This window comes from Pantherophis guttatus, chromosome 8 (genome assembly GCF_059756535.1).
Source record: "Pantherophis guttatus breed Tessera chromosome 8, ASM5975653v1, whole genome shotgun sequence".
Classification (NCBI taxonomy): domain Eukaryota; kingdom Metazoa; phylum Chordata; class Lepidosauria; order Squamata; family Colubridae; genus Pantherophis; species Pantherophis guttatus.
In genome coordinates, this window is record NC_142070.1 from 63,765,973 (window position 1) to 63,779,422 (window position 13,450).

General features: G+C 46.1%; 1 protein-coding gene across 9 annotated transcripts in view; it reads left to right on the forward strand.

Moving 5' to 3' along the window:
- RAPGEF2 (Rap guanine nucleotide exchange factor 2) overlaps positions 1–13,450 on the forward strand; it is a 245,021-nt gene that overhangs the window by 209,719 nt on the left and 21,852 nt on the right. For all 9 annotated transcript variants that reach the window (XM_060690864.2, XM_087874879.1, XM_060690863.2 and 6 more), the window contains 3 exons: positions 706–863; positions 10,782–11,022; positions 11,135–11,518. In XM_060690864.2, the coding sequence (XP_060546847.2) occupies positions 706–863; positions 10,782–11,022; positions 11,135–11,518 (783 nt within the window). The remainder of the gene's footprint in view (positions 1–705; positions 864–10,781; positions 11,023–11,134; positions 11,519–13,450) is intronic.

Below are 13,450 nucleotides of genomic sequence, written 5' to 3' on the forward strand. Positions count from 1 at the left end.
CATATCTATCTTTGTTTTATTAATAGTTCAAGTTCACCCTGTTTGTTCCCCAGACTTTGTGCATTTGTCTATAGGCACTTGAGGTCTTTATGCCTGACTCTGGATATGCTTCCTATGTCTCCTGTTTGGTATTTGAGTTTGTCTTCCTTCCCATCCCTCCTTACTTTGTTATTTGCCTTGCTTTCTAGGAGTTTTTGCTTGGAATTAGGTCCCGGAGATCCTAAAGACTGGTCGCCCTCCCCCCTCAATTTTAGTTTAAAGCCCTCCTGATAAGTTGAGCCAGTCGTTTTCCGAAAACATTCTTTCCAGTCTTTGTGATTACATATATAAGTATATATACCAGTAGTACGGAATATATAGTGAAAATTAAATATAACAGCATTTATTCTCCTGTAGTTTTAAAATGCTATTCCATCCATGGACACATTTCTGTTCCTTCCACAGATACTACAGCACACTTGAGCTTTTCAGTATCTAGTTATATTAATGTCACTTCATCTGTTATTGGATTAGTGAATATATTTTAGTTTATTATTATGGTTGGTTTTTCAAAGTTATGCTTAAATTTATGAATTTTATGGGCCAATGAGTTTAGAGCAGCAAGAAAACTCATAATTTACAGGAATACTGAGAAAGGGTGTGTTACATTATATACAAGAGTAATTGTGTAAGCACAGTAACTACGTTTCTCTCCTGTTACTGTAGTGATATTGGAATTGGTCAATCTCAGGATGATAGCATTGTAGGTTTAAGGCAGACTAAGCACATTCCTCCTGCTCTACCTGTCAGTGGAACACTATCATCAAGCAATCCTGATTTACTGCAATCACATCATCGCATCTTAGATTTCAATACAACCCCAGGTGAGTATCAAATTTTGATTGCTGTCTAGAATCAGTGTTTTATTTTGTTGATGAATATGGAAACTGAAATGAAAAATGTGCACCTTAAGTTCAGCTGAGTTTGCTTCATGTCACAGTGAAATACATAGAAATGGGTAAGACTATTTTCACTGTAGTCAGTTTGCATGTCAAAGGTGGCTCATATATACCTTCAGACCAGTCAGTCAGCTCCAGCAGAATGATGCTCTGGTGTTGATTAAAGGCGTTTTTCTTGCACATACAGAAAAATCTCCCAGTGCATTATCGCCTGCATCTCTCAAGTCAATGGTCTTTTGCATACCAGCTCTCCTCTCTTGAATGTCATCTGAATACAAGAGTGTCTGGATTATCATTTCACTGAAAGCGTACCATGAGGAGTGCTGAATGGTTGGCAAAACAGCATCTACTGTAGCTTTTTGCAGTCTGATTTGCTGCAGCTGGAACAACATATGACATGGGCCTTCAATTCAGGAATGTTTTACTTTGATGCTGAACCAACAAGGATAGTACACATCAATGTATTCCACTATCATTCTTAAATTTTGAAGAGTTTTGCCTCTTAAAGCTATGTTTTTGGACAAAGACTATTTACAGTTGTCAACCAATGTGAATGGCTTATGGGGCCAATTTCCAGAACAGCCAGATTTGTGGGAAGTTTTCCTGTCCTTATTGCCTATGTGTTCCTATTTCAATACACTTGATCAATAGAGACATCCTTTACAACAATGTCGCTCAGTGAAATGAGAGGCTCACCAATTGAAACTCTAGTGAATGAAGGATCAATGTCAAGTTCTGTTGCAGTGTCTGGCATGTTGCCAATTTTACTTGCCCATTTGTTGTTAGACAAAGTCTTCCCATCCAATTTTGTGATTAAGTGTCATAGGGGTAACTCATTCGTGTGGAGTACATGAACCAAATTAAGTTTAACCTCTACCCAGTGCATGGCATCACCTTCACAGCCAGTATTAACATTTGTAGACTCTACTCCAATGGCCTTCAAGCTTTTGTCAATGCCTTTCTTCTTAATCAAATACATCAGATTATCTGCAATCACTTGAGCAGGTTTTCCTGTTTCTGAGCCTTTCTCTGGAGTGAAATGATAAAGATATCTTCCACCTGGCTCACTGCACACAGAATAATCTTCTTTTTTGATAGTACTGTGGAATTGGTCTGAATTGTTTGCTTTCAGCATAACTTTAGTTACATCTATACGGCCATTGAAGAAGATGCATTCTATTTCACCCTTCATATTTTTTTCCTGGGCTGTCTTGACTTTATTGTCAACTACAAGTCTGTTGTCTTCTTCAGAGATCAAGCCAGCATCTATGAAGGCGGCTGCGGAAGTGGCACGTCGACCAACACCATATCTGTTGTGTTCTGTCTTTTCTTTTGAAGTAAAGGGCATGTGTGTTTGGTCTAAGGCCTCTTCATAACTTTGATTACATTCCTCTTCATCTTTAACATTAGTCATCTGTCCTTCATTTTCATCATAAGAGATAATTATTTCATTTGTCAGTATCGAAATGTCTGGAATACTTCTCTGCTTATATTTAGCAAGCCTTTGTCTCTCATTGTCTTGCCACTTTTGCCTTTTGACTAGTTGTTTCTGCTCAGGCACATCTGGCAAACCAATCTGGTGCGATCCAAAAGAATCAATCATGTCTTACCTTTAACGAAAGCAAGTTCCTTCAGTGGTATCTTAATCTCCTTAGGGCAGGTACAGTTAATGTGAGATTCCTTTTTTCAGCTAGCAGGGTAGCCGAATTTGGCACACAGAACAATTTGACACTTGCAGTTGAGGATGTCAAACACTTTGTAAAGTATCACAGGAAAGTCTCTTTGACATCTAGCTTTCCTATACTACCCTACTCAAGACTGAGACTAGTATATATTTTGGATTCATTCTGGTGGTCATCAGAATTGAGATAGTTGGAGATATCGCTGCCTTTGTATATAACATGATATGGTGGGGCTCATTTCAAAATAATGAAATTTGTTTTAGAACATTCAACCTGATTTATTGTCAGCCTTAGGCTGATGTTATGCAATGTCAGGTCCGCAGCGAACAAAGCCCCCCTCATTTGTGAACTAATTCAGGAGGGGAAAGCGGACCTGGCGGGTATTACAGAGATCTGGTTGGGCCATGAAAGGGGGGTCCCCCTCGTAGAGATGTGCCCACCAGGTTTCTGCGCATTCCATCAGCCAAGGGCACAGGGTAGGAGTGGAGGGGTGGCGGTTATTATAAAGGAGAGTCTTGATTCTAGGGAGACCACTGTTCCTCAGACAGCCGGATGTGAGTCCCTCCTTGTGAAATGGGGTCATGGGTTACAGATGGGCCTGCTGATTATGTACCTGGCTCCCTGCCACGTAGCAGCAGCCCTGCCTGAGCTCCTCAATGTAATAGGCGGGGTGGCAGTTGAGACTCCTAGGCTTCTGGTCATGGGAGATTTCATCCTGCCGTCTATCGGTGAAAAGTCTGAGGTAGCTCGGGAGTTCTTGGCTTCCATGACGGCCATGGACCTGACTCAGTTAGTTCATGGCCCTACTCACACGGGGTAGGGGACACACTCTGGACTTGGTTTTTGTATCTCACCAGTGGTTGAATGGTCTAGATATAGGGGATATAGTCATTGAACCCTTGTCATGGTCAGACCATTCTCTCCTTAGGCTTGACTTTCTATCCGCTACACCACTGCAGGGAGGCGGAACCAATTAAGTGGTTCCGCCCCAGGCGCCTGATGGATCCTGATAGATTCCAGATGGAGCTTGGGCCATTTTCTGAGACTCTAGCTCACAACTCGATTGAAGACCTGGCGGCAATCTGGGATAGGATGGCCGCTGGTGCTTTGGATCGGGTTGTGCCTTTGCGGCCTCTGACCCGGCGTCGAAGTCGCCCGGCTCCTTGGTTTTCCGAGGAGCTGAGGGAAATGAAGCACCGGAAAAGACGCCTGGAGAGTAGTTGGAGAGCCAGTTGTTCAGAAGCTGACCGAACACTGGTGAGGTCCTATATTAAGACCTACTTAGTGGTGATAGCAGCGGCAAAATATAACTATTTTTCTGCTATTATTGCATCAGCAGATAATCGCCCAGCCGCCTTGTTTAGGGTGACTCACTCCCTCCTCCACCTGGGAGCACGGGAAGATACCTTATAAGGTCAAGCTGAGGATTTTGCACAATATCTGCACGATAAAATTGCTCAAATTTGGGAAGGCTTGGACTCTGACTGGGTAGGTTCAGACGGAGTGATGAAGGCGGGTCTTGAGGATATTATTTAGGATGAGTTTGATCCTGTGACCCCTGAAAATGTGAACAGGTTACTGGGGAAATTGAACGCGACCACATGTTTATTGGACCCGGGTCCCTCCTGGTTGGTACTGGCTTCCCGAGAGATTACACGAGGCTGGCTCCAGAGGATTATAAACGCTTCTCTGAGTGAGGGTTTCTTGCCTTCTGCCTTGAAAGAGGCGGTGGTGAGGCCCCTCCTCATGAAGCCCTCTCTGGACCCAGCTGTTTTAGCAAACTACCATCCTGTCTCCAACCTTTGCTTTGTGGCTAAGGTTGTTGAGAGTATGGTGGCACAGCAACTCCCGCAGTACCTGGATGAAACTGTCTATCTAGATCCATTCCAGTCCGGTTTCAGGCCTGGTTACAGCACTGAAATGGCATTGGTTGCATTGGTTGATGATCTCTAGAGAGCTCGCGATAGGGGCTGCTCCTCTATCCTGGTTCTATTAGATCTCTCAGTGGCTTTTGACACTATCGACCATGGTATCTTGCTGCGCCCACTGGAAGGGCTGGGAGTGAGAGGCACTGTTATACGGTGGTTCTCCTCCTATCTCTCCGCTGGTTGCAGTCTGTGTTGGCAGGAGGGCAGAGGTAGACTTCAAGACACCTTACTTGTGGGGTGCCGCAGGGGTCGGTTCTTTCACCTCTTCTGTTCAACATTTATGTGAAGCCGCTGGGTGAGATCATCCGTGGTTTTGGGGTGCAGTGCCATCTTTACACTGATGATACTCAGCTGTACATCTCCACCCCAGACCACCCCAATGATGCCCTTGCAGTGATGTCCCAGTGCCTCGAGGCCGTGCGGATCTGGATGGGGAGAAGCAGGCTCCGACTCAACCCTTCCAAGACCGAGTGGCTGTGGCTGCCGGCGTTCCAATATAGCCAGCTGATACCATCGTTGACTATTGGGGGCAAGACATTGGCCCCCACGGAGAGGGCTCGCAACTTGGGTGTCCTCCTGGACACGCGGCTGTCTTTAGAAGAGCATATGACAGCCGTGGCCAGGAGAGCTTTCTATCAGGTTCGCCTGATTCGCCAGTTGCGACCCTTTCTGGATCGGGACTCCTTATGCACAGTCACTCATGCTCTCGTCACATCTCAACTGGACTACTGTAATGCTCTCTACATGGGGCTCCCCTTGAGGTGCACGCAAAGGTTCCAATTGGTCCAGAATGCGGCTGCGCGGGTGATATTGGGAGCAACATGGCGCTCACATGTAACACCTCTCCTACGCGAGCTGCACTGGCTCCCAGTGGCCTTCCAAGTGCGCTTCAAGGTGTTGGTTCTTACCTTTAAAGTGCTCCATGGCTTAGGACCTGGGTACCTACGAGACTACCTTCTGCAACCGATAACCTCCCACCAACCAGTACGCTCCCACAGAGTGGGCCTTCTCAGGGTACCGTCACTAAAGCAATGTCGACTGGTGGTTCCCAGGGGGAGAGCCTTCTCTGTGGGGGCACCTACCCTTTGGAACAGGATACCCCCAGGGATATGAATGATCCCAGATCTTCGTACTTTCCGTCGTGCACTTAAGACCTTTCTGTTTCACCAAGCCGGGCTGGCATAAATTTTTTTCTAATTGTCTAAATTTTATTCTGAAGATCTTAACTGATGAACCAAATTGGCTTAATTATTTTAAATTGCTTCTATTTCACATTTTTATATATATGTTATTTTGACTGTTCACCGCCCTGAGTCCTTCGGGAGAAGGGCGGTATTTATTTATTTATTTATTTTATTTCTATACCGCCCTTCTCCCGAAGGACTCAGGGCGGTGTACACCCTAATTAAAAACAGAAAGACAGACAATATTTAAAAATAATTAAAATTATTAAATAGTAGGCCCAATTTATAAAACCCCGAATTTAAAAACCCAATTTAAAACCAATTAAAATCTTTATATTGATAGCCCAGTCTGGCGGAACAACATGGTTTTGAGGGCACAGCAAAATACACCAAGATCAGAGATTTTGCGAATTTCTGGGGGGAGTTCATTCCAAAGGGCAGGGGCTCCCACAGAGAAGGCCCTCCCCCTGGGTGTCGCCAGCCGACATAATTTGGCCGATGGCACCCTGAGGAGACTCTCTCTGTGGGAGCGGACTGGCCGGTGGGAGGCTACTGGTGGCAGAAGACGGTAACCAACACCTTGAATTGCACCCGGAAGACCACTGGGAGCCAGTGCAGCTCGCGCAGGAGGGGTGTCACGTGGGCACAATGAGTTGTGCCCATAACCACCCGCGCGGCCACATTCTGGGCCAGCTGGAGCCTCCGGGTGCTTTTCAAGGGGAGCCCCATGTAGAGAGCATTGCAGTAGTCCAGTCGGGAGGTGACAAGGGCGTGAGTGACTGTGCGCAAGGCGTCATGGTCCAGAAAGGGCCACAACTGGCGGATCAGGCGAACCTGATAAAAAGCCCCCCTGGCCACGGCCGTCATATGTTCTTCTAAAGACAGCTGTGCATCCAGGAGGACGCCCAGATTGCGGGCCCTCTCTGTGGGGGGTAAAGACTCACCCCCAATAGTCAGCGATGGTACCAGCTGACTATATCGCGGCGCCGGAAACCACAGCCACTCGGTCTTGGAGGGGTTGAATCTGAGCCTATTTCTCCCCATCCTGACCCGCATGGCCTCCAGCAGCGAGACATCACATCAAGGGCATCATTGGGGTGGTCTGGGGTGGAGATGTACAGCTGAGTATCATCAGCGTACAGATGGACTCTCACCCCAAAACCACGGATGATCTCACCCGGCGGCTTCACATAAATGTTGAACAGAAGGGGCAAGAGGACCGGCCCCTGCGGCACTCCCCATGCAAGGCGCCTCGAAGTTGACCTCTGCCCCCCTGTCAACACGAACTGCAAGCGGTCGGAGAGGAAGGAGGAGAACCACCGCAAAACGGTGCCCCCTATTCCTAACCCCCTCAACCGCTGCAGCATGATACCATGGTCGATGGTATCAAAAGCCGCTGAGAGATCTAATAGGACCAGAACAGAGGAACAACCCCTGTCCTGAGCCCTCCAGAGATCATCCACCAATGCGACCAATGCCGTTTCTGTGCTGTACCCCTGCCTGAAGCCCGACTGGTATGGGTCCAGATAGATAGCTTCATCCAGGTGCCCGGGCAGTTGTCGTGCCACCACACTCTCAACAACCTTCGCCACAAAACGAAGGTTGGAGACCGGACGGTAGTTGGCTAATTCAGCCGGGTCCAGGGAAGGCTTCTTGAGGAGGGGCCTCACCACCGCCTCTTTCAAGGCAGCGGGAAAGGTACCCTCACTCAGAGAAGCACTTATAATCCCCTGGAGCCAGCCTCGTGTAACCTCCCGGGAGGCTAGTACCAACCAGGAGGGACACGGGTCCAATAAACATGTGGCGGCACTAATCCTACCCAGAACCCTGTCCACATCCTCGGGAGCCACAGGTAATGATAATGTTCTCAAGACCTGCCCTCGTCTCCTCCCAGATAATGTTCTCAAGACCTGCCCTCGTCTCCTCCCCTGGACTCACCCAGTTGGAGTCCAAGCCTTCCCGAATCCGAGCGACTTTATCATGCAGGAATTGCACAAAATCCTCAGCTCGACCCTGCAAGGGATCTTCCTGCACTCCCCCCTGACGAAGGGAGTGGGTCACCCTAAACAAAGCGGCTGGGCGGTTCTCTGCAGATGTGATAAGAGCGGAAAAATAGTTAGATTTCGCCGCTTTTATCGCCACTAGATAGGTCTTGATATAAGACCTCACAAGTGTCCGGTCAGAATCGGATTGACTAGTCCTCCAAATGCTCTCTAGGCGTCTTTTCCGACGCTTCAGCGGAGAACCAAGGAGCCAATTGAGGTCGGCATCGGGTCGGAGGCCGCAAAGTCACGACGCGGTCTAAAGCCCCGGCGGCCGCCCTCTCCCAGGCGGCCACCAGGTCTTCAGTCGAGTCGTGTGCCAAGGTCTCAGGAAATGGCCCAAGCTCCGTCAGGAACCTTTCAGGATCCATCAGGCGCCTGGGACGGAACCATTTAACCGGTTCCGTCTCCCTGCGGTGGGGGGAAACGGCAGGAAAGTCCAAGCGAAGAAGAGAATGATCTGTCCATGACAAGGGTTTAATGTCTAAGTCTCCTCTACCAAGATCATTCAACCACTGACCAGAGGCGAAAATCAAGTCCAGAGTGTGTCCCCCTATGTGAGTGGGGCCTTGAACTAATTGGGTCAGGTCCATGGCCGCCATGGAAGCCATGAACTCTCGAGCCATTTCTGACGCCTCACCTGCAGATGGCAGGTTGAAATCCCCCATGACAATAAGTCTGGGGGTATCAACCGCCACCCCGGCAATAATGTCGAGCAGCTCGGGCAGGGTCGCCGCCACGTGGCAGGGAACCAGGTACGTAGTCAGCAAACCCATCTGCCTCCCACGGCCCCACTTCACGAGGAAGGACTCACATGCGGCTATCTGAGGAACAGCGGTCTCCCTCGGATTAAGACTTTCCCGAATAATTGCCGCCATTCCACCACCCCTCCCCTGAGCCCTTGGCTGGTGAAATGCACAGAAACCTGGTGGACACATTTCAACGAGGGGAATCCCGCCCTCGTGGCCAGCCAGGTCTCTGTAATACCTGCCAGGTCTGCACCCCCCTCCAAAATAAGATCACAAATGAGGGGGGCTTTGTTAACAACTGACCTGGCATTACATAACATCAGCCGCAGACCCAGGGCCTTAGGCTCTGTGCAACCCAGGACCCAAGTCGCGCATTGGGGGCCAGAGTGTGCAATCGCTCGTAGACAGCGTATGTGCACCCCCGGAACATGATGTGGTCCCCTGCACCTGTCATATCTGCCCCTCCCACTCACTATTTCAATTACACTGCCCTTCCTGACACCTCGTTGTTCCCCAGACCAATTTTCTTCCGTGATACCTCTGCTGCGCCCAAACGACCCATCATCCCGCCCAGTGGCTATATGAACCCCCCCCCAGGTCCATCTTTACACCCCCTCCCCTCCTCCCAGGTCCCCTTAAAATTTTCCTTAAAAAACCCGATAAAAAACCCCTCAACCCCCTCTTCGCTGCATGCCATCTCTCGGGGTTCCAAAGCCTGTCATCAAGATAGGCCCTCGATAACGTGGAGGGCCAGGCCTGCGAGAGGGGGGAGTCTCGCAGCGCGAGAAGGTTGGCTTTTTGGAGCATCAACCGAACCAAAGATGGGAAAGGAAGGCCAGTCCGGGAGTCTATCATAGTCCAAAGGGATAACTGAGCATAAAAGGTCACAAAATATCCATTTATAGGGCTGGACTCCACTGTCCTCTCACGACAGGGAGAAGGTCCAATGTTCTTTTTCTCCAATGGAGGCTAATAGCCAACCATCCTCTCACGACGGCCGGTCCCATTACAGAAAGCTATTGGGAACAATGTTCTGTCCTCTCCATTGGGATATAGAGAATCCCTCAGCTCCCTCATATGGTGCTCAGTCTCTCCTGCCAGCGAGGTATAAAAAATTAATTAATTAATTAATTAATTAATTGTACAGATGCAGAACACCTACAGTATATGTAAATTTACAGATGACCACACAAACATAGTAGCAGGTAAAATACTAATTCTCTTAATTATTCATGACTAAAGCTTTTGAAAACAAATCTGTTTTATAGATTTGAAGTTGGTTATTTCAATAAATTGAAGTAGAAAATTGGTAGAGCATGATGCTAAAATAAATTTATTTAAAATAGTAGGTACAGTATATATCTGAGGAAGGTTTATTGATTGATTGATTGATTGATTGATTGATTGATTGAATTTGTATACCGCCCTTCTCCCAAAAGGGACTCAGGGCGGTGGACAGCCAAAATTTAAGAGTGAGCTTGCCAAATTTAACTTTAGTAATTTTTAATACAGTTTATTATTTTGTCTTCATGCAGTAAATAAATTTCCAATATGGTTATAGATCTTGGTTAACAAACTGACTTATTCAGCAACCATTTGAACTTATGATAGCAGTGAAAAACTAGATTTATGATTGGTCCTTGAACTTTCACTATTGTATTGTCTCTGCGATATGGGTGCTTCACTCCCTGCAAGCAATTACAACAATCACAGTGACCTATGGTCAAGTGATTTTTATTTGTGACCCTCATAGTTGGCTTCTGACCCACAAAGTCAATGGAGAAGCTGGCAGTAAAGTCACAAGTCACTGTCATGTGGTAACATGGTTAACAACTGTGAATGATTTGTTTAACAACTGTAGCAGAATTAACATAAGTTAGATTTAGTCATATAATGTTTCACTTAACAATCACATCACTTTGCGAGGAAGTTGCCAGCCAGTCATTAAGTGAGGACTACTGTATACCGACTGTTTATTGAAAAGGTGGAAATACTGTATATGGCACAGCTTACAGAGAGGTCTGTTGTTCAAATCTACTGTATCCATTCTACGTATGTCTTAGAAGTGATATCTAATATAAATAGGAAAACAATATTCTAAAAACAGGATACTTAAGATATTTATGCAAGAAGGCTTTATCATGAAGAAAAAGATATCGGAAGAAAAATATTCCTGTTCTTATTATATTATTCCTTGCTGAGAAATAACAACATTTTATTTTGTTATATGTCTTAGTATATTTTTCTTTTCATTACAGATTTACCAGATCAGGTTCTACGAGTTTTTAAAGCAGATCAGCAAAGTCGCTACATTATGATAAGCAAGGACACAACTGCAAAAGAAGTAGTTGTTCAAGCTATTCGTGAGTTTGCTTTAACCACCACCCCAGATGCTTATTCTTTATGTGAGGTCTCTGTCACTCCAGAGGGTGTCATTAAGCAGCGAAGACTTCCAGATCAACTCTCCAAACTTGCTGACAGAATACAGCTTAGTGGAAGGTGAAAAAATAGATGTTATTTTGGCTTAAATTGATATCCAGTAAATAAAGTCATTTGGAAGCTGTTTATTTAATTAAACCTGATAGATTAATATGTGAAAAATATTTTTCAGGTATTATCTGAAAAATAACATGGAGACAGAAACTTTGTGTTCAGATGAAGATGCTCAGGAATTGCTAAGAGAGAGCCAAATTTCTCTACTGCAGCTCAGCACTATAGAGGTGGCTACCCAACTCTCAATGCGTAATTTTGAACTGTTCCGCAACATTGAACCTACAGAGTACATAGACGATTTATTTAAACTGAAATCTAAATTTAACTGTGCTAATTTAAAGAAGTTTGAAGAAGTAATAAACCAAGAAACCTTTTGGGTAGCATCTGAGATTTTGCGAGAAACCAACCAGCTGAAAAGGATGAAGATAATTAAGCACTTCATTAAGATAGCACTGCACTGCAGAGAATGCAAGAACTTTAACTCAATGTTTGCAATAATAAGGTAAGCAAGGATAGATTTCTTTCTTACTTTTATATAGAGGAACCAATTGAGATCCATATATATCCTTTGTAAAAATTCTGGTTTGTCGAGAGCTTCCCGCTTACTTTATGGCTAAGAAGGCATATAAATCTGCTCTTTTAAGAGCCAAACAAAATTGGCAACGACTAAGATGGAATTCCTTATTAGCTGCCGCGCAATCCCGTAATCCTCGTGATTTTTGGAGTTTGCTGAACAGAAGGCCAACTAGTAGATTTATTTACTCTATATCTGCCTCCACATGGGAACTCTTCCTACGCCAAGTCTTTTACGACGCAGACTCGCCATCCTTTACGGCGTTAGATTTCGCCCCCGAACAACTGCCTAGATGGCCCCCTGTGAACCCCTCCACCATCTCGAAGCTAATTCGACAACTCAAATCGGGAAAAGCCCCCGGCCCTGACCTTATCCCCACTGAGGCCATTCAAGCCCATAAGGACTGGTGGACTACTGTCCTTACTGAGGTATTTAATGCGATTAATCAAACAGGCATTATCCCTAAGGTCTGGAAGGATGCCATCATCGTGCCAATTCATAAGAAAGGTTCCCCCTCCAATCCAGGCAATTTTCGAAATATCAGTTTATTGTCAGTACTGGGGAAACTCTATGCCCGGTTCCTCCTGTCCAGGCTGGAGTGCTGGGTTGAGGAGGCTGGTCTGCTCGGTCATGAGCAGGCGGGGTTCAGAGCAGATCATTCTACTATTGACCATGCTCTGATCCTATACCATCTAGCCTTAAAATACTCTACCCCTAGGAAAGGCCGTCTCTGTGTTGCCTTTATAGACTTAAAGGCTGCTTTGACAATATTCCCAGATATAAACTGTGGGGCAAACTCCTTTCTTGGGGCATTGATAAAAGACTTCTCTGGCTCATCTCCCAACTGCACGAGGGAACGGAGGCAAAAGTGCGCCTTACCCCCCAAGGGGACCTTTCCAACGCCATCCCTGTTAATAAGGGGGTCAGACAGGGATGTATATTGGCACCCCTTCTTTTTAACTTATATATTAGCAATTGGAGAAGGGTATTAATGGTCCAACTGGATTATATCCATGCCCCCAGATTAGCTGACTACAGGTGCCTGCTCCTGCTCTATGCGGACGATGCTGCGATTCTTTCATTCTCTCAGGTGGGTCTGCTTAGAGCCCTTAAAATCCTTTCCAACTATTGTTGCGCCAACCAACTGTTTATCAAACATTCTAAGTCTAAGATTATGATCTTTTCAAGAAGCAGGAAAAACTATCAATGGAAGCTCGATGGCATACCAGTGGAACACGTCCATAGATTCCAATATTTATTTATTTTTTTAATTTGATTTATATGCCGCCCTTCTCCGGAGACTCAGGGCGGCTTACAATGTGCTCAGCAATAGCCTTCATCTTTTTGTATATTTTATACAAAGTCAGTTTATTGCCCCCACAACTGGGTCCTCAATTTACCTACCTTAGAAAGGATGGAAGGCTGAGTCAACCTTGAGCTTTGGCGAGATTCGAACCTGCAGTAATTGCAGGCAGCTGGTCTTAATAATCAGCTTAATAACAGGGTGCCTTAGACCACTGTACTACCAAGGCTCTTGGTAGTATTAGGCATCGGTAGAATTTAGGCATTCTTTTCCAATCTAATGCCATGTGGTTTGCGCAGGTCAAGTCCTTCCGCACCAAGGCCAAGGCCATTACGCATGCCCTTCTGCAATTCTTTTACACGGAGGGAGCCCAACATATTCCCTCAGTATTGAAAGCATATAGGGCAAAGGTGATAGCTGCCATTACATACGGCGCCCCCCCCCCCCTTTGGGTTCAAACAAATATTTCCCTCCTCGAGTCAGTTCAAAGCCAGTTCTTACGCTGCCTAATGGGAGTTCCCCCCTGTGTGAGCAATGCTGCAATCCGCTTGGAACTG